The sequence below is a fragment of the Papio anubis genome, chromosome 18 (genome assembly GCF_008728515.1).
Source record: "Papio anubis isolate 15944 chromosome 18, Panubis1.0, whole genome shotgun sequence".
In the NCBI taxonomy this organism is placed as follows: Eukaryota; Metazoa; Chordata; class Mammalia; order Primates; family Cercopithecidae; genus Papio; species Papio anubis.
In genome coordinates this window covers 5,103,935-5,129,433 of record NC_044993.1, presented here as the reverse complement: position 1 = coordinate 5,129,433, position 25,499 = coordinate 5,103,935, and the positions used below count along the sequence as shown (strand labels likewise).

Below are 25,499 nucleotides of genomic sequence, written 5' to 3'. Positions count from 1 at the left end.
ACTTCATCTTCAAGTCTCCTCGCTTCTCTTTGAGTTGGATGCAAAGTTATTGCTCCTTAGTCCTTAGCCGGCACAGAGCTCTCTGAGAATTAAGAAGTTGCGGATCTTTCCTCTGAAGGGGGAAAATGCGTCCAGGTTCAGGCAGGGAGGCTGGCCACCCCGGTTTGCCCAGGGCTGAGGGGTTTCCCATGCCCTGTGCTAACACCAGCCCCTGCCAGTTCACAGCCTTCTGCCTGCAACTCCAGGGCCTCCCAGATACCCAGGACCCCGCTTTGGGCTAAGAAACCCCACCCTCATCCGTTTAGTTTAGTTTAGTTATTGAAGAAAATGAAGACATGTTAGCACAGGGTTTTTAGAAAGTGGCCTTCAGTTACTCAGTAAACGAATCCTGGAAAGCAGGAAATCCACTCTTCAGGTCTTTGATATGAATGTGTGTGTTGGCTCCACTTTTCTCTTTTGTTTTTTGTTTTTCTGAATAGGCCTATGACTGTTCATGTGGGAATGCTGGATCCACTCTTTTTTTTTTTTTTTGAGATGGGGTCTCGAGCTCTGTCGCACAGGCTGGAGTGCAGTGGTGCCATCGCAGCCCACTGCAGCCTCAACCTCCTGGGCTCAAGCATTCCTCCCACCTCAGTCACCCATGTAGCTGGAACTACAGGCATGTGCCATGACGCCTGACTAATTTTTTAAATTTTTTTGTAGAGACCAGGTCTCGCTATGTTGTCCAGGCTCGTCTTGATCCATGCCCGGCTAATTTTTGTATTTTTAAAAGAGACAGGCCGGGTGCAGTGGCTCAAGCCTGTAATCCCAGCACTTTGGGAGGCCGAGACGGGCGGATCACGAGATCGAGACCATCCTGGCTAACACGGTGAAACCCCGTCTCTACTAAAAAGTACAAAAAACTAGCTGGGCGTGGTGGCGGGTGCCTGTAGTCCCAGCTACTCGGGAGGCTAAGGCAGGAGAATGGCATAAACCCAGGAGGCGGAGCTTGCAGTGAGCTGAGATCCGGCCACTGCACTCCAGCCTGGGCGACAGAGCGAGACTCCGTCTCAAAAAATGAAAATAAAATAAAATAAAAATAAAAGAGACAGGGTTTTGCCATGTTGGCCAGGCTGGTCTCGAACTCCTGACCTCAGGTGATCTGCCTGCCTGGGCCTCCCAAAGTCCTGGGATTACAGGTGTGAGCCACCGCACCTGGCCAAACTGGTATTTTCAAAGAGTCCACCTCTGTTCATTCCCTCATGCCTGGAACCTGCTAGATTGTGGTGTTTGTCACATTCAAAGGGCAGCTCAGGGTGCATTTTCCAGACAAACTGTCCTTTTACAGTGGATCCTGAGACACAGGCTCTCTTTGGCCTTAGCAATGCTTCCGGGGCCCCCAAATGGGCCGAGGACAGTGGTAAGGACAGGGGACAAAGGAGCTATGAGATTGTGCTGGGGACGGTGGTGGTCTGGCCTCTATCGAGGGGTCACTGATTATTTCTACAAAGGCTCCCCGAGCTTGGGTTTAGCTCCCCACTCCCTTCTCTGTTGTAGTTAAAAAAAAATACAACATAAGCCGAGCAATGGCTCACACCTGTAATCCTGGCATTTTGAGAGGCCAAGGTGGGAGGATCGTTTGAGGCCAGGAGTTTGAGACCAGCCTGAGCAACATGGTGAAACCCTATCTCTAAAGAAAATGGAAAAATTAGTCAGGCGTGGTGGTGCGTGCCTGCAGTCCCAGCTACGTGGGAAGCTGAGGTGGGAGGATCACTTGAGCCCGGGAGGTCAAAGCTCTGCTGAGCCCAGATGGTATCACTGCACTCCAGCCTGAGTGACAAAGTGAGACCCTGCCTCCCCCCCAAAAAAATATGTAACATAAAACTTACCCACTTAACCATTTTTAAGTGCACAGCTTAGTTGTATTAAGCATATTCACATTGTAATGGGTTAGACCTCCGGAACTGTTTCTTCTTGCAAATCTGGAACTCTGCACCCACTGAACTGCAATTTCCTACTTCCCCTCCGCCAGCCCCTGTACTTTCTGTCTCCATGAATTTGACTTCTTTGGATGCCTCCTATAAATGAAATCATCCCAGCTTCATCTTCTCCACCATGTCTTGCTCTTTTCTTGAAGGAGGTGCCAGCTTGGTGAACCAGTGGCTGGGACTTCATCTTCTCCCTGATGACCCCTGGGGTCGGGTACTGTGCAGAGGGGAGGGTTTCAGAGGTGACAGAGCCCAGCCCTGCCCTCCGGCTGAGTGACCCATTGCTGGATGTTAAGCTTTCAGGCTCAAACCTGCTGGTGGTGGCTTCTGTCTGCACACTACACACGCGGGGAGGACAGAACACGGGAGCCTGCACCGTTCACCTCCCCACCCTTGACGCACAGAGTGCCTGGGGGCTCAGTCCCCTGACAGCCACGGCCGTGACGTCACTCGGTTGTGAATGGAGGCAAGACTGGAGTCTGTCTTCCTGCTCTGTAGACAACGGGTCCGGCTTTTCATCTTTCCTTAAATTAGCAAGTTGCTGCGGGGGACTGATCAGGCGAGTCCATGAGCCTGGGTGAGCCTGTTGTCCAGACATCCATGGTGCCATTCTCCTGGAGATTCTATTTCCTATAAATTTGAAGTCAGGCCGGGCGCGGCGGCTCACGCCTGTAATCCCATTACTTTGGGAGGCCGAGGCGGGTGGATCACCTGAGGTCAGGAGTTTGAGACCAGCCTGACCAACATGGAGAAACCCTGTCTCTACTAAAAATACAATAGCCGGGCATGGTGGTGTATGCCTGTAATCCCAGCTACTTAAGAGACTGAGGCAGAAGAATCACTTGAACCCAGGAGGCAGAGGCTGCAGTAAGCTGAGATTGCACCATTGCACTCCAGCCTGGGCAATAAGAGTGAAACTCCATCTCAATAGATAGATAGATAGATAGATAGATAGATAGATAGATAGATAGATAGATAAATTTGAAGTCATCAAACTTAAGGGACTTCATAAATCAGATCACTAGATCTACCCACAGTGGGGACATTTTTGTGGACAGTGGTTAGAAGCTGTTCGGTTCCTATTACTGTTAGAATAAATCACCACAGACGTGGTGGCTTAAAGAAACCCAGGTTTATTATCTTTACAGTTCTGGAGGCCAGAAGTCCAATGTGGGTGTCACCAGGGTAAAATCAAGGTGGCAACAGAGCTGGTTCCTTCTAGAGGCTTCAAAGGAGAATCCGTTTTCTTGCCTTTTCCGGCTTCTAGAGGCCACCTGCATTCCTTGGCTCATGGCCTCTTATTCCATCTTCAAAACCAGCAATGGGGCCGGGTGCAATGGCTCATGCCTGTCATCCCAGCACTTTGAGAGGCCAAGGCAGGAGGATTGCTTGAACCCAGGAGTTCAGGACCAACGTGAGCAACACAGCGAGACCTTGTCCCTACAAATAACTTTTAAAAGTTAGCCAGGTGTTGTGGTACACAACTGTCGTCCCAGCTACTGGCGAGGCTGAGGTGGGAGGCTCCCTTGAGCCTGGCAGGTTTTATCACCCAGAAATTGAACTCCTTGATGATGTCAGAAAACAGCACATCCTGCCTCTGCGTGGCACCCAGTTGCTCCCTTAGTACCTAGAATAGTCCAGAACCCACCGCGTGTCCAGTCTACACGGCATGAATGGCCCCTGCCCACACCTCCTGCCGCGTTCTGCCTGACTCACTGTATTCCAGCCACCCTGTCCGTCTGTCTGTTTCTTGGACGTGATGAGTTCACATCCACCCCAGGGCATTTGCACGAGCCTTTCCCTCTGCCTGGGATGCTCTGTGCAGAGACGTTCCCACGGCTGTGACTGTTTCCTTTCTGTCGTTCAGCCTTCCCTGAGCAGTTCCCCCTGATGAAACTACTCTCAGGCAGGCCCTCTCCACCCAGGCATTTAGCTGGTTTTGTTTTCTTCATAACCGACGCTACCTCATTTGTGTATTTATTTATTTGCTCACTCAACTTCATGAAGGCAAGGTCTTTATCTTGTTCCCTGCTGAATTCCCCCAGTTCCTAATCCAGTGCCCGGCATATAATAGGTGCTTAGAAAACACTTGTTGAACAAATGAATGAATGAATGATGTCCAGTCTCTCTGGAGAGACCACCGAGGTATCAAGGTAGTGATAATTATTTCCCAGGGGTTGATGTGGTCGACACCCCACCAGCTGGGGCGCCCGGCAGTGAATGGTTGAGCCCCAGCTGGCTTGACCCGTGAACTGGAACCCCCATCCCTGACCACGGTCCCTCCTGTGCTTCCAGACCTCGAGCATCTGCAAGACAGCCGTGCACGCGGGAGTCATCAGCAACGAGAGCGGGGGTGACGTGGACGTGATGCCTGTGGACAAAAAGAAGACCTACGTGGGCTCGCTCAGGAACGGAGTTCAGTCTGAAAGGTAGGGCGGTGTTCTCCAACCTTTGACACCCAAGCCCGGCTGCTAAGGGTCCCTCAGGGGGCCTGGCAAGAGGCCCAGAGTCATTACCCTTTAAAATAAAACTCCGGTAGACTTGCATGAATTCTTACCAGGACTCCCAGGTAAGAGCCTTCTTTGCTTTTCTCTTTCTTTTGTTTTTCAAAATAGGGAATGCTTTTCCCTACTATCACATTTGGGATTAAGGAAAAAAAAAAAGAACTTTTTTTCCTATTATCAATGAACGTTTTTATAGAAAATTTAGAATCTGTAGGAACATCAGATAAGCCCGAAGATAAACAATCATCCGTAACTCATCAGCGGGGAGAATTACTGTTAGATTTCTTGGCGTGCGTCCTTTGCGGTTGTTTTTCTTTGTGTGTGTGTGCATTTTTTCCCCACAAAAAATGGGATCAAATGATAGTTACATACGAGTCATATAAAGCTACATCGTAATATAGTTACATAGAGTTAAATAAGATCAGGGAGCCTGGAGTCCTACAGACTTGGGCCCTGTTTCTTACCAGCTTTGTGGCCCCGAGCAAGCCACCTGATTTCCTTGAGCCTCAGTTTTCTCATCTGTGAAATAGGGATAATAGTAGACCCTGCCCCACAGGGCTGTTGGGAGGTGAACGGAGATGGTGTCTACCTAGTGCCTGGCAATAAGAAGCACTCTGCAAATGAGGGTGATGTTGATTACTCCGTATTCCCACTCGAGACCATACCTTTATGGAAATCTACAACCATAAGTCATTGGTAGTGACTGCGAATGACTGTAACGTGCTTCTCTTCATAGCTGGTGTAAGTCCTTTCCATCCAGGGGGGCAGATCCTCCCCTAGTAAGTAGCCTTCTCCGGGAATCTCTGCACACACTGTGATTGTTTCCTTAAATCCCTAGAAGTGGGCGGGGTGTGCTGACTCAAGCCTGTAATCCCAGCACTGTGGGAGGCAGAGGTGGGTGGATCACCTGAGGTCAGGTGAGGCAGGAGAATCGCTTGAACCCAGGAGGTGGAGGCTGTAGTGAGCCAGGATTGCGCCACTGCATTCCAGCCTGGGCAACAAGAGCAAAAGTCTGTCTCAAAAAAAAAGAAAAAACAAAAAAAAAGAAGTCCCTAGAAGTGAAATTCCTAAGTGGGGCGTTTCCCGAGTGTCCTTCAGAAAAGGCACTCAGCCTCCGGAGTAACTGGGATCACAGGCATGCGGCACCACGCCCCACTAATTTTTGTATTTTTACTAGAGATGGGGTTTCGCCATGTTGGCCAGGCTAGTCTCAAACTCCTGACCTCAGGTGATGCGCCTGGCTTGGCCTCCCAAACTGCTGGGATTACAGGCAGGAGCCACCGCACTCCGCAGCCGTGATTATCTCTTTAAAGATCTCCAAATACAGTCACATTCTGAGGTGCACTTGAGCGTTAGGACTTTTAGGACTTTAACATACGGATTTTGAGGGACCACAGGTGAGCTCATAACGGGGCAGTGTTGAAGATTTCATATTTGAGGGCCGCTCTTTAGAGAAGGAATAAAATCAAGACTGTAACGTGCCCTGGGACCTTGGACGCTCAAGCCTCCCTGCCTCCTGGAACACGGCCCCTGCTTCCACCGCCAGCCTCCCGGGCACTTTGAGCAGCGGGCTCACCCTGTGAGGACGCCGCAGCGTCACTTGTACCCAGATCGTGCCCATTCTTCCCGGGACCCCTGCCCGGTGACCGTGCTGTCGGCAGCCCCGAAGAGCCCGAGTAGACACCTTCCACGTTTTCTCCTTCAGCACGCGCGGCCTTTGTTTGGGAAAAGCTTAATGAAGGGAAATTCCACTGATTTAATGGGAGGGAAATGAAGCAGCTGATTAGGAGGAATTTCCTGGCCGGGCTGGAAAGAAATCCCAGGGCATCAATTTACTGAGCTCTTTGTACCCTCTTTAAGAGAAAACAGCCTCCCTGAGCAGCGCAGGCAGCTGGGATTTGTTCCCTGTCGGGCTGATTCATGAGAACATCACGGCAGTGCCCTGTGGGCTGGGGACAGGGGCCTCCTTGTGGGGCCCCATTGGTAGGCGCCCGGGGAGGGCACGGAGGGAGAGAAGGCCCCCGAAGCAGCTTCCCCACCCCCGCCGCTATCACCCAGGGTTTGGGGGGCTGCCCGTCTTTCTCTCTTCCCGTGACACCCACCCAGATCGCCACTGTCGCTGTCTTTGTAGGTGTCTTCCAGGCATCCCTCCCAAGCACAGATGTCACTGGTGCCTTCTGCACTCTAGAAAGATTTTAGTGATTTTCTGCAGCATTTCCAGAGTTAAGACTTTGCTTCTCTTCCTTCTGGGACTCTCTGCTCCTTCGTCCTGTGGACTGGCGTCTGTGATAATGCTTGGTTTCAGCTTCTCTGTGCCTCAGTTTCCTCACTTATAAAGGGGGGAATAATATTACCTGCCCCCTGGGGTGGTGGCAGGGCAGGAGGTCTCCAGGTGGGGTCCCCAGGCTGACGGTGTCCATATCAACCCAGAGCTTGTTGGAAAAGCACATCCTCCGGCCCCACCCAGTCCCGCTGAATCGGAATCTCTGTGAGGGGCCCAGCAGCCTGGGTCTGAGCAGGCCCTCCGGGGCGTTGTGAGTGTGACAGCCGCTGTTCTAAGAGTGACCCGAACCTGGCAAATCTGAAATGAGTCAGTCAGCACTCACGCCCCACCCTTGCTCCAGCCTGGCTTGGGGGAGAGTGCAGAGCCTGTTAGATGTGGAAATAACAGCTCCATAGTTTCTGTTTCTTAGGGTTTCTGGACACATAGAGGGATTTTCGGTCATCCAACCCTTGAGATTCTCAGCCCTGAGTTGTCCAATACAGCAGCCACCAGTGGTGGGTGCTCACTGAGACCTGAAACGGGCTTGTCCTGAGCCCATTTGGAGATGTGCATAAGTGTGAAACACATACCACATCTTCAAGATTTTATCCCCATGACTCTGATATTATTTTGCTACTAAGAGTCATTCAGCGAGGAGTGGTGGCTCACACCTGTAATCCCAGCGCTTTGGGAGGCCAAGACAGGCGAATCATCTAAGTTCAGGAGTTCAAGACCAGCCTGACCAATATTGTAAAACCCCGTCTTTACTAAAAATACAAAAATTGGCCAGGCATGGTAGTGCACGCCTGTAATCCCAGCTACTCAAGAGGCTGAAGCAGGAGAATCGCTTGAAACCAGGAGCTGGAGGTTGCAGTGAGCCGAGATCACGCCACTGCATTCCAGCCTGAGTGACAGAGCAAGACTCCATCTCAAAAAACAACAACAACAACAAAAAGAGTCATTCATTTACTGAGTATTCACCGCACACCTGTGCTGGGACCCAGGGCACAGGTGATCAAGTCCACAGAACTCGTATCTCAGAAGGGGAGTGAGCACTGGAGCCCCCCACAGGCTGGTGGCCAGGACAGTACGTGGCACCCACTGCACTGAGGATGCTGCTCACCCACTCCCCGGTGGGGTCACCTCGGGCAGGCAGTCTCCCCAAGCCTTGGCGGCTGCTCTAATGGGTCACCATGAGAATTATGTGAGAGAGTGTGTGCGAAACCCTCGGCTAGTGGCTCAGAGGAAGCATGACATAAAACCCAGGGGCACCTGTTGCCACAACCTCAAAAGATGCCATGGTTCTTTTCTCATAGGGTCAGGTGGCTCGATCCTAAGAAATGACCTACATGACTCATCTCTCAGGATAAGGAGTCAGGGATCTTCCACGAATTCATTCTTTCATCCTGGCTTCCTTCCTTCCAACACTCACTGCATGCAGGCATCATACACTTAGTGAGTGCAGATAATGTCCCAGGCACCCAGGATCCCACAGGGAGCACAACAGTGGGCCTCTGCCATCGTGGCATTTGCCATCTAGTGAGAAGACACAGTGCAGAAATGACAATGCCAGCGGCAGGGCCCAGGGGGTCACTGTTGTGGAGGGACAGTTCAGGGAGGCATCAAGAGGGCCAGTCTTACTGTCCAGAGGGGACTGCTTGGTGACATGGCTCCCAAGAGAACCCTTCAGAGACACCTGGGCATGGCCATGCCCTGTCCTTTCCTTATTTAGTTGGGACCTCAGCCACCGTCTCTGCACAACGCACGGGGCTGGGAAATTTCCCAGGAGCCTGTTCCCAATAGGGGCTGTGGAAACCCAGCCTGGAGCCAGAGGGTGGCTCTGTCCCTGATGGTTGCTGAGCCCTAGAGGGGTCACAGGCAGTCCCAACGGAGATGCAGATGTTGTATATACTGTGACCAGTTCACAGCAAACTGTATTTTAAATGTAGGGAATCCTTCAATCACACCAACCACCAAAACCCCCAGACAGAATTCTCAGCACACGGGACCAAAGTCAGTTCTGCTTCACCGTGGTTTTGGTTGAGCAATGATCCTCTTCTAGAAGAGGACTTCCTGGACGTTTCGAAAGGCAGCCATGCAGAAATGAGGCAACATAAGAGACTAGCACCTGCTCTCTCACCCCCGCCTGCCAGGTGGCAAAGGAAAGAAAAGACATCAGGAAGAGCTTTCAATACTGGGACGAAAGTGTCTGAATATTCTTGGGGAAATGCTAGACATCTGGATGGATGTCAGTTCAGAATTTTTTCTTAGACCAGAACCATTTTTAACACAGATTTTGCAAGAGATTGGGAAATATATCAACAATGATGGTGAGCATTCTTGCTCACTTGACGTTTTGAAATTTCACCTTTATACAAAGGTATATATGGGTGGACATCCATCTGAATTGCAAATTCATTCACCTAACACTTACGGGCAGCCCCTGGGCTAGGGACTGGGGACACAGCCGGGAACAGAAGAGAAAAAAATCCCTGTCCTCAGAGGGATGTGGTCTGCTATAGCAAGTGCAGTAGAGATATGATGTGAGCATGCATGGAATTCTAAAGTTTCTAGAAGCCAAAGGAAGAAGTAATGGAAGGGAAATTTTAGGATGCATTTTACTTATCCCAATGTATCCATATTATTTCAATATGTAATCAACAGAAAATTATTATTAGAAATAAGAAATTTACATTCTGTTTTGGATACAAGATCTTGGAGATCTGGTGTGTGTTTCACACTTATGCACATCTCCATTTGGACAAGCCTGTTTTGGGTGTCAGTGAGCACCCACGACTGGTGGCTACTGTGTTAGACAACTCAGCACCGAGAATCTCAAGGGTCGGGTGACTGAAGATCTCACTATGTGTCCAGAAATCCTGAGAAACAGAAACTACTGAGCTATCATTTCCAGATCTAAGGAGCACCGCCCTCTCCCCCAAGCCAGGCTGTACCAAGGCTGGGACATGAGGTTCTCTCTGCTCTGCAGAGGAGCTGCTAATAGCAGACAGGCGGGTTCCCATTCCCTCCACCCATATCCCGAACTTCCACTGGCTCTGCACACATTAGCACATCTAATTCCCCAACAGCCCTGCAAGGTAGGAAATGTCATTATCCCTATTTTATCATTAAAGAAAGGGAAGCACAGAGAGGTTAAGCAACTTGCCCGAGGTCACCCAGCCTACCAGGGGCAGAGCTGGGACCCAAACCTAGGCCACCTGTACCAGAATCCATGCTTTTAAGCAGCACTCTTGACTTCCTCAGCCTGGACAGGCCACTGAACTTGGGGCACAGACCCTTCCCAAGAAGAGGCCAGGGAGAACCTTAAATGCCAAGATAAACTTGTTCCTATCTTTACAATAGAAGAAATATATACTTATTTAAATAATACATCCAGAGAGCAAAAAGTGAGAGTCCCAACAGGTGCCCTGCTAACCACAGTTAACTGCTGATTTATACCTTTTCTTGACCTGTTTTCCTTCTGTGCACATAAAACACACATAGAAATCAAAATAGAGATTGTGTTGTGCGTGCTAGTCTGAAACTTTTCCCCCCGAAGAATAATGATATATTTCATCAAATAAGATGAAGAAGTTTGACAGTTCCCTAGGGTGTGGGCTTTGTGAGGACAGTTCCCTCACCACATGTGCATACCCGGCCTGCGCTCCCCACATTCCCACTTTGAAGGGAGGGTGAGGTTTAAGCCTAGCAGGGGCAATGGCATTTGTAGCTCCCGGCTACTGAGCACCTGCTGGATGCTCGCCTCTGGCCCAGGTACCTTCCTGGAGAGGCTCATGGACTTTTTTTTTTTTTTTTTTTTTTTTGAGACGGAGTCTTGCTCTGTCGCCCGGGCTGGAGTGCAGTGGCCGGATCTCAGCTCACTGCAAGCTCCACCTCCCGGGTTTACGCCATTCTCCTGCCCCAGCCTCCCGTGTAGCTGGGACGACAGGCGCCCGCCACCACGCCCAGCTAGTTTTTTTGTATTTTTTTTTAGTAGAGACGGGGTTTCACCGTGTTAGCCAGGATGGTCTCGATCTCCTGACCTCGTGATCCGCCCGTCTCAGCCTCCCAAAGTGCTGGGATTACAGGCTTGAGCCACCGCGCCCGGCCTTCATGGACTTTTTACAGTGTCCCTAAGGAGTGGGCACTTCGATGAACCCAGTTTACAGATGTGGAAACTGAGGGTCAGAGAAAAGGGTTAACCAGCCCAAGGTCCTAAAGATAAGCACCAAACCTGTATCTGTCTAACTTTTAAATATTCCTGAGGGATCAATAGAGGGGTGAGACTCTGGGAGAACAGGGAGAACAGGATTGGAATCCTTTTTTTTTTTTTTTTTGATGGAGTCTCCCTCTGTCGCTGAGGCTGGAGTGCAGTGGCGCAATCTCAGCTCACTGCAACCTCTGCCTCCTGGGTTCAAGTGATTCTTCTGCCTCAGCCTCCTGAGTAGCTGGAATTACAGGCACCTGCCACCACACCTGGCTAATTTTTTTTTTTTATATATGTTTAGTAGAGATGGAGTTTCACCATGTTGGCCAGGCTGGTCTCGAATTCCTACCTCAAGTGATCCACCCGCCTCAGCCCCCCAAAGTGCTGGGATTACAGGTGTGAGCCACCGTGCTCATCCAGGATTGGAATCCTTTAAAAAAAACAATTATATATAGAGAGAAATACACACACAGATAACATACACAGACACATACACACTCACAGACACGTACACATATACAGACAGTCCTAGACACTTAAGGTCGTTCAACATACGACTTTTCAACTTTATAATGGTGTGAGAGCCATGTGTATTCAGCAAAAACCATACTTCGAATTTTGCATTTTGATTGAAAATTCTTCATACTAACTTCCTTGTAAAATAGGCCTGTGTTCGGTGATTTTGCCCAGCTGTGGGTTAAGGTCAGCATCCTGAGCACACGGAAGGTAGGCGAGGCTGAGCTGTGACGGAGGCGAGGTGTATTCAGTGCATTTCTGATGTGGGCTTCTGACTTCCGATGGGTTTATCAGGACGCTACGCACTGTAAGTGGGGGAGCATCGGTGTCCACAGTCATGTATGTACATATAGAGACAGTTATGTACATATAAATGACATTTCTTTGGGTTTTTTTTTTTTTTTTTGTTTTTTTTTGAGATGGAGTCTCGCTGTGCTCCCAGGCTGGAGTGCAGTGGCGTGATCTCGGCTCACTGCAAGCTCCACCTCCCGGGTTCATGCCATTCTCCCGCCTCAGCCTCCCAAGTAGCTGAGACTACAGGCGCCCGCCACCACGCCCGGCTAGTTTTTTGTATTTTTAGTAGAGACGGGGTTTCACCATGTTAGCCAGGATAGTCTCGATCTCCTGACCTCGTGATCCACCCACCTCGGCCTCCCAAAGTGCTGGGATTACAGGCTTGAGCCACCGCGCCCGGCCGACATTTCTTAATAATTAAAAAGAAATTACACTTTTTAAAAGCCAGAAGACCAAGCACTCAGGGAGTTCCTCTTCTGCCGTCCTGTTAATGCTGGGTTCGGGACTCCACGGGCAGCTTCCCTGTCTGCCCACGGGACCAGAAGCGGCCGTCCACCCTCCTTAATCCCGTATGTGTGTCGGATGATGCCAAAAGGCAAGCTCTTCCTCCCTGGGTCACTTTCAAGGCAACTGAAGAGGATGCAGCCCTGCGTGCCTGTCCCTGGCTGGCCTCCAGGAGGGAGCCCTGGGCTTCTGGGGAGCTCTTTAGAGAATCCCTGGATTGTTCCTGCCCCTTTACTCTGGCCTTTAAAGGGCATCTCTAGGCCTCATGCAGTGGCTCATGCCTGTAATCCAAGCACATCGGGAGGCTGAGGTGGGAGGATCACATGAGGCCAGGAGTTCAAGACCAGCTTGGCCAACAGGGCAAAACCCCGTCTCTACTAAAAATACAAAAAAAAAAAAGTTAGCCAGGCATGGTGGCACACACCTGTAGTCCCAGCTACTCGGGAGGCTGAGGCAGGAGAATTGCTTGAACCTGGGAGGTGGAGGAGGCTACAGTGAGTGGAGATTACACCACTGCACTCCAGCCTGGGCGACAGAGCAAGACCGTGTCTCAAAAAGAAGACTAGAGAAACCTCAACAACATAGTGAAGATAATTTTAAGACCTTAATAGCCGACACCTAGAAACAACCTCTGTAAACATTCCAGAGTATTTTCTTTCAGGTTTCTTCTATGTTTACACACAAACATGCTTTTTTGTTGTTTGTTTGTTTGAGACAGAGTCTCACTCTTTCACCCGGGCTGGAGTGCAGTGGCGTGATCTCGGCTCATTGCAACCTCTGCCCCCCAGGTTCTAGTGATTCTTGCGCCTCAGCCTCCCTTGTAGCTGGGATTACAGGCGCCCACCACCAGGCTGGGCTAATTTTTTGTTTGTTTGTTTTTTGTTTTTTATTTTTGTTTTTTGAGATGGAGTCGTGCCCTGTCGCCCAGGCTGGAGTGCAGTGGTGCGATCTGGGCTCACTGCAAGCTCCGCCTCCTTGGTTCACGCCATTCTCCTGCCTCAGCCTCTCCAGTAGCTGGGACTACAGGCGCCCGCCACCACGCCCGGCTAATTTTTTGTATTTTTAGTAGTGGCGGGGTTTCACTGTATTAGTCGGGATGGTCTCCATCTCCTGACCTCGTGATCCATCCACCTCGGCCTTCCAAAGTGCTGGAATTACAGGCGTGAGCCACCGCGCCCGGCCAATTTTTGTATTTTTAATAGAGATGGGGTTTCGCCATGTTGGCCAGGCTGGTCTCGGACTCCTGACCTCAGGTGATTCACCTGCCTTGGCCTCCCAAAGTGCTGGGATTATAGGCGTGAGCCACCACACCCAGCTTAAACACGCTTTTTAAAAAGGCATTCTGCTATTGGTATTGTCTAGTTAATCGGACTGTGACCAGCTCTTCAAGCCCTAGCCTGTCTAGCCACACCGTGGTTGCAATGGCTGCATGCACAGATTCCGAGGCATGGATAGACCATCATCCATTTATCATCACTGATGGACACTCAGATTGTTTCCGTTTTTCTTTCACTGTAATAAACAACACTAGGAAGAACATTTTTGCGCAAGCCCGTGCACTTTCTTGACGATTTATTTAGGTAACTTCCTCTTAGTAGAACAGCCACAGCCACCAAAGTGCTGTCCTAATGCAATGCACAGTGTTGCGCTAAGTAAAAAAGTCAGCAAATCCTCTCCTGTGTAAGGCTCCCCCTCCAGTGGCTTTCCACTGCACTAAGCACTAAGAAGAACCCCCTCCCATTCAAGGCCACAGCTGCCTTGGCCCCTGCCCGCTTCCCCACCCTGTCTGTGCATCTTCTTCCTACATTTCCACCTCCCTGGCCCCTCTGGTCCTTGACTGCACCAAGATTGTACACACCTGAGCGCTTCTGTACCTGCCGTCTGGTACCCTCTGGGCTCTCGTGCGTTCCCGGGCTGTGTTTAGACTGAAATGGCCCCTCCCTAGGAAGCGTTCTCCACCATCCAGCCTGCGCTTGTCCTCTTGCTCCCTGATGGATCTGTGCTATTTGCCCTGACTCATCACCTTCTGCAACTGTTTCTTGCTCATGTTTTGCTACTTCTCTTCCCACCCCAGACTGTAAACTTTCTGAAGGCAAGAGCCTCACTGGTCTAACCCCGCCTCCCTGACGCTGCCCAGCTCCTGGCACATAGCAGGTGCCCAGTAAACACTGGTTGAATGACAGACTTTGCTGAGTTCAGCAATTGGTTCAGAGCTGGTCGAGGGCTTTTATTTGTTTAATTGAGACAGGGTCTCACTTATGTTACCCAGTTGCACCACTGCACTCCAGCCTGGGCATCATAGGTGAGACCCTGCAGCCTCACCTGCAGTGGCTTGTGATTGCACCGCTGCACTCCTGGGCTCAAGCAATCCTCCCACCTCAGCCTCCCGAGTTGCTGGGACCACAGGTGTACACCACATCTGGCTAATGTTTTACTTTTGTAGAGATAGGGTCTCACTATGTTGCCCAGGCTGGTCTCAAACTCCTGGGCTCAAGCAGTTGCCTACCTTAGCCTCCCAAAGTGCTGAGACTACAGGCGTGAGCTACTGTGCCCTGCCTGAGGGATTTTTAATACCCTTTATCGAAGTTGTTCAGTGCTGTTTATGAAAGTTGCTTGACACACTTGATAAAAAGTCTAATAATTTTTATGAAAATTACCCAGAAATACTGCAGCAATTTATACTCCTTCAGGCATGTATGGGAGTGACAAGCTAATCCAAAAAGATAACCAGAGGGCAAGATCTGGGAAAGAAGGGTGGGAAGGGTGATAATTTGATAATTATCAAGCCACACTCGTTATTCATCAGACACGTACAACTACCAACTTCCCCAGCGTACCTGGAGCTTAATAACTGCTTGAGGCATGAACAACCCACCTGAAGGTGGGGAATTTTTCTTGGCAACCCAAACCTGCGGGAATTTTTACCTGTGGCAGTGGATGGCACCAACATTTGATGCTGCCAGTTGCACAGTGACATCCTGGGTGGTGTCAGCACATTCTTTAATGGGTTAGGAAATACTTGCCCAGCTTGTTGGGGCCTGCTCTTACCTCCAAGGTGGGCAGGTTGTATAATGCGATGCGTGGTTGTCCAGGCAGGACACCCAGGGCCCTTGGGCTGGCAGTGCACACATCTGGACAGCAGCCTGAATGACTCCCTTGTCCCTGCGCCATCCATAGAATCTGCAGACCCATAGTAAGTCAGGAGGGACACAGACCCCTGGTAATTTTCCCCAACGTGGCTTGCCCCCCATGCAGAATAACCACAATAACTTGTGGCCCTAGTTGATTCTCCCAGGACATTCATTTGAACAGAGAATTCAGGGAACTCTTACGTCCCCCAAGGCCTGAGGAGGGCCCTGGAATCTGAGCTTTCCAGAAACCAGCAGGGCCTCCAGGGTCACCCCAGCCCCTGGCCACTCTGTCTCCTCCTCTTGGTCCAGAGCCACCTGCGGCTGAGCGTTCTGCCTGGGTCTTGGCCCTTGGCGTTTCTTCGCAGCTCCATCTCTCCGCGTGCTCCCATCTGATACACATTTCAAAAGTTCAATTCCAGGGTAGCCAAAAGCATGAAGCTGCCATGGAAAAGGGCTGAAAAGCAACCAGGAATTGCAAGCAGCCTGCTGTCAGAGGACTGCAGATCTTACGGGGCAGTCTGAGGGGCCGGGGTCTCCTGGCTAGTCTGGCAGTTTCCAATATGGGGGCTCTCTTTGTTTGGAGCAGGGATCCTAAAGGAAACCTTGCCCATAAATCATGACTAGGCTGTTAATCTTATGCTCAAACTCCTTCATCATGAGCAAGATGCAAACGAAAATGATATCTGGATGCCACTACCTACCTTCTATTGGTCAAGAACCAAAAGCAAGACATCACATGGCACCGGCGGGCATCGCACAGCCCTGCTGTCATTGTCTGGGCAGTCTGCAGGTGTCATCTTTATGCAGGACAGGTTGGCAGCTGTCAGGATGCAAATGCATGTCCTTTGGTCCAGCAATTCCACTCTTAGGAGCTCACTCTCAGGCACCCTCACACAGAGGCAAAAAGTCCCATGGGCAACAATAACATGGTTTGCAAATGTAGAAAATTAGAAAACAGGGGCTCAGTGGCTCGCCCGTATAATCCAGGCACTTTGGGAGGCTGAGACAGAAGGATTGCTTGAGCCCAGGAGTTTGAGATCTGCCTGGGCAACATGGTGAAATCCCATCTCTAAAAAATACAAAAATTAACCAGGCATGGGGGTGTGCACCTGTGGTCCCAGCTTCTGGGGAGGCTGAAGTGAGAATATCACTTGAGCCCAGGAGGTTGAGGCTGCAGTGAATCATGATGGTGCCACTGCACACACATATAAACACACACACACACACACACAAGATTAGAAAGAACTAAATGTCCACCAGTAGGGACCCAGTTAAATATAACACTTTAGTACAGTGGAATACTATGCAGCTGATAAAAGGAATGAGTTCTTTCTGTATAGTAAAGCAGCAAATCCCAAGATATATTATTAAGCTAAAAACGCAGTGCAGAGTGGTATGTCTATGGTAGTATGTATATAATATTTGTGTGAAAAACTGGGTGAGGGAAAATATATAGTAATTGTTTACATCTGCATAAGATGTAAGCATCTCTCCTCTGGGGAGAATTTGGTGCAAAAAGACAGAGTTGAGAGGGAGCATGTTTTTTCCTTTAAAATCTAGAATAATGTGCGAGGATTGTGTATTCAAAAACTAAAATGTGCGGCTATTATTAGTCTTTTCCATTTTAATTTCAGTGTGGAGAGAACACTCCTGGTTGCACTTTTTTTTTTCTTTTTTTTTGACAGAGAGTCTTACCGTGTCGCCCAGGCTGGAGTGTGGTGGCGTGATCTCGGCTCGTTGCAGCATCCACCTCCTGGATTCAAATGATTCTCCTGCCTCAGCCTCCTGAGTTGCTGGGATTACAGGCACCTGCCACCACACCCGGCTAATTTTTGTTTTTGTATTTTTGGTGGACATAGGGTTTCACCGTGTTGGCCAGGCTGGTCTTGAACTCCTGACCTCAAGTGATCCACCCGCCTCGATCTCAAAGTGTTGGGATTACAGGCGTGAACCACTGTGCCCAGCCCTGGTTGCACTTTGTGAACAACGCTATGAGGTCTACAAGGCATCATGCTGCCTTCTAGAGCACAATTCCAACAAATGCGAGTTTGCAAGATTGAATCGGCTTTTATTAGCGATTTGTGTATCAGGCAATATCCCATGTACGGAACAGAAGGTGTTCCCATGAACTGAGCAGCGAGGGGAGGTTTTAGAGTCAGCAAAAGGCTGCATGCAGAGAGTACAAACAATGAACAGGCCAGACGTGGTGGCTCACACCTGTAATCCCAGCACTTTGGGAGGCTGAGGAGGGTGAATCACGAGGTCAGGAGATTGAGACCATCCTGGCTAACAAGGTGAAAATACAAAAAAAAATTAGCCAGGCGTGGTGGTGGACGCCTGTAGTCCCAGCTACTCGGGAGGCTGAGGCAGGAGAATGGTGTGAATCCAGGAGGCAGAGGTTGCAGTGAGCAGAGATCGTGCCACTGCACTCCAGCCTGGGTGACAGAGCGAGACTCCGTCTCAAAAAAAATGAAACAACAAAATTCAGATGAGTCGTCCCAGTTACTTTCCTTGTAGGATTAAAGCAGGGAGGCCACACTATCCTGCTGGCTCAGATAGATTGGAGCCCTTTGGATTGGTTGCTGCTGTGTATCTTTCTACTTTTGGAAAATCGGCCCATTGCTTTTTTTTTTTTTTTTTTTGGAGACAGAGTCTCACTCTATTGCCCAGGCCAGAGTGCAGTGGTGTGATCTCACTCACTACAACCTCCACCTCCTGGATTCAAGTGATTCTCCTGCCTCAGCCTCCCAAGTAGCTGGGATTACTGGTACCTGCCACCATGCCCGGCTAATTTTTGTATTTTTAGTAGGGGTTTGACTGTGTTGAGCAGGCTGGTCTCGAACTCCTGACTTCAAGTGATCTGCCCACCTCAGCCTCCGAAAGTGCTGGCATTACAGAAATGATCCACTGTGGCTGGCCTAAAACCAGCCCATCTCTAAGTTCAGTTTGATGAGGGGCACCTAGCAGGGCAACTCCGATCTGATTTGGTTTGGTCTGTCGGGCCTAGCCCAGTCCAAAACAACGGCCTCCCGTCAATTTAACACTCCCCGCCTCCCACCTTCTGGGTCTCCTCTCCAGCCTGGCCCCTTCCTGGACCTCCCCCCACAACCCAGGTACCCCCAAACAGCAGCACTGTCACAGAACATTCCGGAAAGTATCCTTAGAAGTCCAAAGACACAGGGCTGGGCTTGGTGGCTTACACCTGTAATCCCAGCACTTTGGGAGGCCAAGGCAGGCAGATCACGAGGTCAGGTGTTCGAGACCAACCTGGCCAATATGGTGAAACCCTGTCTCTACTAAAAATATAAGAATTAGCTGGGTGTGGTGGCGCATGCCTGTAATTCCAGCTACTCGGGAGGCTGAGGCAGGAGAATCGCTTGAACCCGGGAGGTGGAGGTTGCAGTGAGCCGAGATCATACCATTGCACTCCAGCCTGGGCAACAGGGCGAGACTCCATCTCAAAATAAAGATAAAAATAAAAATAAGCCCAAAGAGACTAGCGACTTGCCCACCGTCACACAGTTACTAAATGTTAGTGTGGGGATGGAGACTCGCGTCTGGAAGATGCACTCCAGAGGTGAGATTTACAGAATGCCGAAGCAGGATGCATGGGAAATCTTCTTCCCAAAAGCAGTGCGCAAAAACAGCTGTTTCAGGACTCCAGAAACACACCACAGAGGCCTACAACAAACAGGGAGGTGTTTGTTCAAAAAAATGTGGAGCTCGGGTAAGAACAGAGGGATCTGTGGTGTCTGAGCCTGGGACTGCTCCTGTTCACCCCCACCAGCTCCTATGGCTGGAAGTTCTACGGGGGCGGGACTGTGCCAACCAGCGGTTTTCTTGATTTGAAGCAGAGCCAGGAAAACCACACACCTCTGGCCACTGTCAGTATCAAACCTGGAGGCCAAGACACAGGAAAGCCAGTTAGTCCAAATGTGCAGTTATCATCTGGGGCAGAAAATCGGGGAGGATCTAGAGAATGAGACAGCCATGGTGGCCCTTGGTAAGCTCCCAGGCATCCCTGGTGTTCCAGAAGGCTGTGCCCACAGCAAGAAGAGCAAAGTGGGAGGGGGCACTTAGGCTTCCCAATCCTGAAACATCCTATACAGTGACAATAATCAAGATGGTGGTGCTGACATCAGGACAGACAGAGATGGAGAGAACGTGATCGGGCCTGGTACGGTGGCTCACACCTGTAATCCCAGCACTTTGGGAGGCCGAGGCGGGAGGATCATGAAGTCAGGAGTTCCAGACCAGCCTGGCCAACGTGGCAAAACCCCATCTCTGCTAAAAATACAAAAATTAGCCCAGCATGGTGGCATGCACCTGTAATCCCAGCTACTTGGGAGACTGAGGATAGAGAATCACTTGAACCTGGGAGGCAGAGGTTGCAGTGAGTCAGTATTACACCACTGTACTCCAGCCTGGGTGACAGAGCGAGACTCAGTCTCAAAAAAAGGTAAAAAAAAAAAAAAAAAAAAAGAACATGATTGGAAGTCCATAAATAAACCGTCACACTTGTAGTCAATTGATTTTTACAAGAGTGCCAAGACCATTCAGTGGGCAGAGAATAGTTTCTCAACAAATGATGCAAGGGCAATTAGATATTTACATGTAAAACTGTGATGTTGGACCTTTGCCTCACACCATATATAAAAATTAACTCAAAATGGATCCAAGACTGAAATATAAGAGCTAAAAATTACAGAAGTCTAGGAAAGCAAGTATAAATCCTTCATGACCTGGAATGGTTTACTAGATATGATGCCAAAAGCACAATCTATAAATGAAAACAAATTGATAAGTTGAATTCTATCAAAGTTTAAAACTTTTATGCCTTAAAAGACACCATTAGGCCTGGCACGGTGGCTCACACCCATAATCCTAGCACTTTGGGAGGCTGAGACAGGAGGATCACTTGGGCCCAGGAGTCTAAGACTAGCCTGGGCAAAATAGTGAGACTCTATCTGCACAAAAAATAAAATGTATCAATCAAGCGTGGTGACATGCTACTCAGGAGGCTGAGGAGGGAGGATCGCTTGAGCCTAGGAGGTCAAGGCCGAAGTAAGCCATGATCATGCCACTGCACTCTGGCCTGAGTGACAGAACTTGTGTCTAAAACAATTTTTTAAAATTATCTAACACTGGATTGTGGAGATGATTGCACAACCATATAAAATCTCTAAAAACCGTTGACTTGTACACTTAGAAAGGATAAGTTTACAAGGTATGTTACACTTGAGAAAGCTGGTTTGGTTTTTTTTTGAAACAGAGTCACACTCTTGCCCAGGCTGGAGTGCAGTGGCAAAATCGTGGCTCACTGCAAATTCTCCCAGGTTCAAGTGATTCTCCTGCCTCAACCTCCAACTAGCTAGGATTACAGGGGCACACCATCATGCCTGGCTAATTTTTTTGTAGAGGCAGGGTTTCACCACGTTGGCCAGACTGGTCTCGAACTCCAGACCTCAAGTGATCCACCTGCCTCGGCCTCCCAAAGTGGTGGGATTCCAGGTGTGAGCCACTGTGCCTGACCAATAAAGCTTCTTCTTTTTTTTTGAGACAAAGTCTCACTCTTGTCACCCAGGCTGGAGTGCAATGGCGTGATCTCAGCTCACTGCAACCTCCGCCTCGCGGGTTCAAGTGATTCTCCTGCCTCAGCCTCCTGAGTAGCTGGGATTACAGGCGCCCACCACCATACCCGGCTAATTTTTGTATTTTTCATAGAGACGGGGTTTCACCATGTTGGCCAGGCTGGTCTTGAACTCCGGACCTTAGGTGATCCGCCCGCCTCAGCCTCCCAAAGTGCTGGGGTTCCAGGCGTGAGCCACCGCGCCCAGCCTAAAACTCTTTTTTAAAAATCGTCTTTGATTAGCTGAAGGATTTAACTCCTCTTGTGAGAGGGCGGTTTTTACTAGCCATGGGACCCTGGGTAAATGACTTCATTTCCTGGTGTCTCCGTTTTCTCCCCTGTGAACGAGGGATAACAGCTCCCTCCGGAGGAAGGTGAAAGGCGATGAAGCACCCGGCATATGCAGTAGTGCTGAGATAGCGCGTTAATCTCTCCCAAGACACCACTGTTCCGGTTGACAGGTGGTAGTGAAAGCCAGCAGAATTCTCGGAGGGTGAGTCCGATCCAGACAGACTGGGGCCAGCACATCCCTGAGTTCAAAGGAAATAACAGCCCTGACCTAGAATCAGACAGATGCTCATGTGCAAAGAAAATAGGACTTGCCAGCTGTTCTCAACCCAAGGCAGGCTCTGTTTCTGGTGGCTGTGGGGAAGCGTCCCTTGGCCATGGCTCTTCCACTACGGGATCAAGAAGGGGACACCCAGGTCTCCCTGCCCAGCCAGAGTTCCTGCAGGAGGCCCTCCGGATCTCTCAGTAACGGGCCCTCTTTCTTCTTTTTCAGCCTGGGGACTCCTCGGGATGGAAAGGCCTTCCGGATCTTTGCTGTCAGGCAGTGAATTTCCAGCACCAGGGGAGAAGGGGCGTCTTCAAGAGGGCTTCGGGGTTTTGCTTTAATTTTTATTTTGTCATTGTGGGGAGGGGTATATGGAGAGTCAGGAAGCTTCCTTTGACTGATGTTCAGTGTCCATCACTTTGTGGCCTTTGGGTGAGGTGACATCTCATCCCCTCACTGAAGCAACAGAATCCCAGGGTGCTCAGCCGGACCCCTGGTGCCCAATCCTGCTGGGGCCCCGGGGTCTCCATCTGGGTGCCCTCTCTCCTTTAGAGATCTGACCTGTCTCTTAAAGGGGACAGTTGCCCAAAATGTTCCTTGCTATGTGTTCTTTTGTTGGTGGAGGAAGTTGATTTCAACCCCCCTGCCAAGAGAACAAACCATTTGGAGCTTGCAATTGTGAAGCATTCACGGTGTCGGAAACGGCCTTTCGAGCAAGTGCTGGTGAGTTTCAGGAATGAGTAGAAGGTAGTTATTTAAAAATAAAAAGCACAGTCCGTCCCTACCAACAGAGAAAAATAGTTTTAATGTTTGCTGGTCAGACAGACAAATGGGCTAGAATAAGAGGGCTGGGGGTATGAGAGACCCCGGCTCTGCCCTGGCACGTGTCCTTGCTGGCGGCCTGCCACGGGCCCCCTTCAGTGGCCGCATTCAGGCCGGCTCTATACACAGCAGTGCTGGTTTATGTAGAGTTCAGCAGTCACTTCAGAGATGTATCTTGTCTTTGTCAGGTCCTTCGTCTTCATGGCCCACCTGTTTTCTGCCGTGACCTTTGGTCCCGTTGAGGACTAAGGATTAGGACCCTTTCTTTACCCCCTACCCGTTGTGGCTCCCACCCTGCCTCGGACTGGTTTACGTGTCCTGGTTCACACCCAGGACTTTTCTTTGCAAGCGATCCTGTTTGAAGCCCACTTCTTAACTCCTGGTCTCGTAAGGTTCCACTGAGATGAGATGTCTGGGAACAACCAAAGAAGGGCTGCTCTTTGCTCCTTTTAAAAATGACAATTAAATGTGCAGATTCCCCATGTACCCAATGACCTATTTTTTCAGCCGTGGGAGGAATGGAGTCTTTGGTACATTCCTCCCCGAGGTTAGCAGCTCAGTTTGTGGTTATGAAACCATCCTGTGGCCTCATGACAGCGAGAGATGGGAATACACTAGAAGGATCTCTTTTCCTGTTTTTGTGAAACGACTCTTGCCAAACGTTCCTGAGGTGCTGAGGAGTGTAGTACACCCTGGCTGCCATCACTGTATAAAAGTGCTTCATGAGCCCAGACCAAAAGCCCACAGTGAAATGAAATACCCTTTTGTAAATAGCGTTTTTTTGCAGAAGGTAAAAATTCCACTCTCTACCACCAGGCCAGCCAATAGATCACTTTGGCGAATGCTAGTGTCAAATTTGATTCAAAATATTTCTTAGGTGAAAGAACTAGCAGAAAGCAAAAAAACGAAGATACCGTAGACTGGACAAGAAACTCTACCTGGGCACCTAGGTGATGCCTTCTTTCTTTGATTGCCTTTCTAATAAATGCAGAATCTGAAGGTAAATAGGTTTAAAACAAAACAAAAACCCACCCCTTTTAAGGAGTTGGCAAAAAGCAGTTCAACTCTGAGCCTGACTGAGCTAAAATTTGCAGGATTCTATCTGCGCTTTGTGTATTGTAGGCTAGTCGTAATTCATAGGTACTGACTCTTCAGCCCCAAATGTCGGAGAGGAAGAATTTGGTCAGCCTGTCAGGTTGTGAGTCCAGTTACCACCAAACATCTGGGAAACTTCTGGGTGCTCTGCTGCTGGACTTTTGTGGCTGTGGCTGTGTCTGCAAGATAAATTAGATCGCCTTGTGTGGTTTGCCAAATTAGTGAAGAGTCCAGGACAATCCCAGTGGTCTCACTTCCAAAGCATCCCACCCAAGGGGGACTTGAAACTTCCACTGTGAGTTGACCCCATCATTTAAAAATAAAGTCCCCAGGTTCCTTAACGCCTCCTTCACTGGGCCTTCCTAGCAGGATAGAAAGCCCTCGCCCAGAGCAGGACCTGGCTATCCTTTTTTTTCTTTTTTCCCCCGCTTTGAGACCAAGTTTCACTCTGTTGCCCAGGCTAGAGTGCAGTGGCGTGATCTCCACTCATTGCAACTGCCGCCTCCCGGGTTCAAGTGATTCTCGTGCCTCAGCCTCCCAAGTAGCTGGGACTACAGACGTATGCCTGGCTAATTTTTGTATTTTTAATAAAGATGGGCTTTCATTATGTTGGCCAGGCTGGTCTCGAACTCCTTACCTCAGGTGATCCACCCACCTCGGCCTCCCAAAGTGCTGGGATTAAAGGCATGAGCCACTGCGCCCGGCCATGGACCTGGCTGTCTTTATCATCCCCACAAACATTTTGAAACTGGAATATTTGTCTTCAGAAAATGGAAACAAGACTATAAATTATAAACCCTGTCCCTAGCACCACCTCTCCTGTGTGTGGACTAGAGCTCCTCATGCTATCAGCACTTACCCTGTGTTTAAAAAGATCTTGCACCAAGCCAATGGCGTTCCTGGCTCTCCTGCCCCCAGAATGAACATTTTCGGCTTCCTTAGGAGTTTTGCCCTACTGTATTCCAAAGCGTGTGCTGGTTTCTCATATTGTCTGTAGGCTCACTCGGCCCGCAGTTTATGTGTGTGCTTTTTTCTATGAAAAATGATGTATTTTGCTACTTCCTGTGTACAAAGTTTTATTGTAAATGTTTTTTGTGCTTTGCATGAACAGGGGCCACGTTGTTGCAATTGTTTCAGTAAAACTGGTTTGATTTCTAAAATGTTCCTGTAACATATCTTTTATGAACAAATCTGAACAATTTGTGAAATAAAACTTTTAAAACCATCTTTCAGGCTCTGGCCTATTTTGTGTTGGCTGCTTCTCCTAGGATGTCTCATATACGCGGAGACGCCGACAGCCAGGGCCTGGTGGAGACCTCCACCCCATCCACGGGAAGGAGGGAGGAACTTGCCAAAATGCACATTCAGGCTCAGCAAGGCTGGGATGGGGCCAGGGACTGTCAATTTCTCGCAAGATCCTGGTGACGCGAATGCTGCCAGTCCCCAGATCACATTCTGAGTGGTGGCGGGCTCAAGGCCATTCTGTCATTGTCTAAGCTCTGGCTGCCCTAACAAAATACCATAGACTAGGTGACTTAACCCCCAGAGAGATCTTCCTCACAGTTCTGGAGGCTGGAAGTCCAAGATCAGGGTGACAGCAGCGTTGGTTTCCTCTGCGGCCTCTCTGGTTTGCAGGTGGCTGCCTCCTGGCCATATCCTCACATGGCCTCTCCTCTGGGCATGCACACTCCTGGTGTCTCTCTCTCTTATAAGGACACTGGTCATACTGGGTCTGGGCCCCACCCTTAGGACCCATTTAACCTGAATTACCTCCTTAAAGGCCCTACCTTGAAATACACAGGCTGGCTCATGCCTGTAATCCCAGCCCTTTGGGAGTCTGAGGCAGGAGGATCACTTGAGTCCAACAGTTCAAGAGCAGTCTGGGCAACATGGGGAAACTTTATCTCTACAAAAAAACACAAAAATTAGCTGGGCATGGTGGCACACGCATGTAGTCCCAGCTACTTGGGAGGCTGAGGCAGGAGAACTGCTTGAGCCTGGGAGGCAGAGGTTG

The 25,499-nt window shown here is 49.7% G+C and overlaps 1 protein-coding gene across 2 annotated transcripts in view; it reads left to right on the top strand.

Moving 5' to 3' along the window:
* CRISPLD2 (cysteine rich secretory protein LCCL domain containing 2) overlaps positions 1-24,712 on the top strand; it is an 88,333-nt gene extending 63,621 nt beyond the window's left edge. For both annotated transcript variants that reach the window (XM_031658049.1, XM_003917259.3), the window contains exons 14-15: positions 4,263-4,396; positions 21,797-24,712. In XM_031658049.1, the coding sequence (XP_031513909.1) occupies positions 4,263-4,396; positions 21,797-21,851 (189 nt within the window). In that variant the 3' untranslated portion in view covers positions 21,852-24,712. The remainder of the gene's footprint in view (positions 1-4,262; positions 4,397-21,796) is intronic.
* Positions 24,713-25,499: the final 787 nt, after the last annotated feature.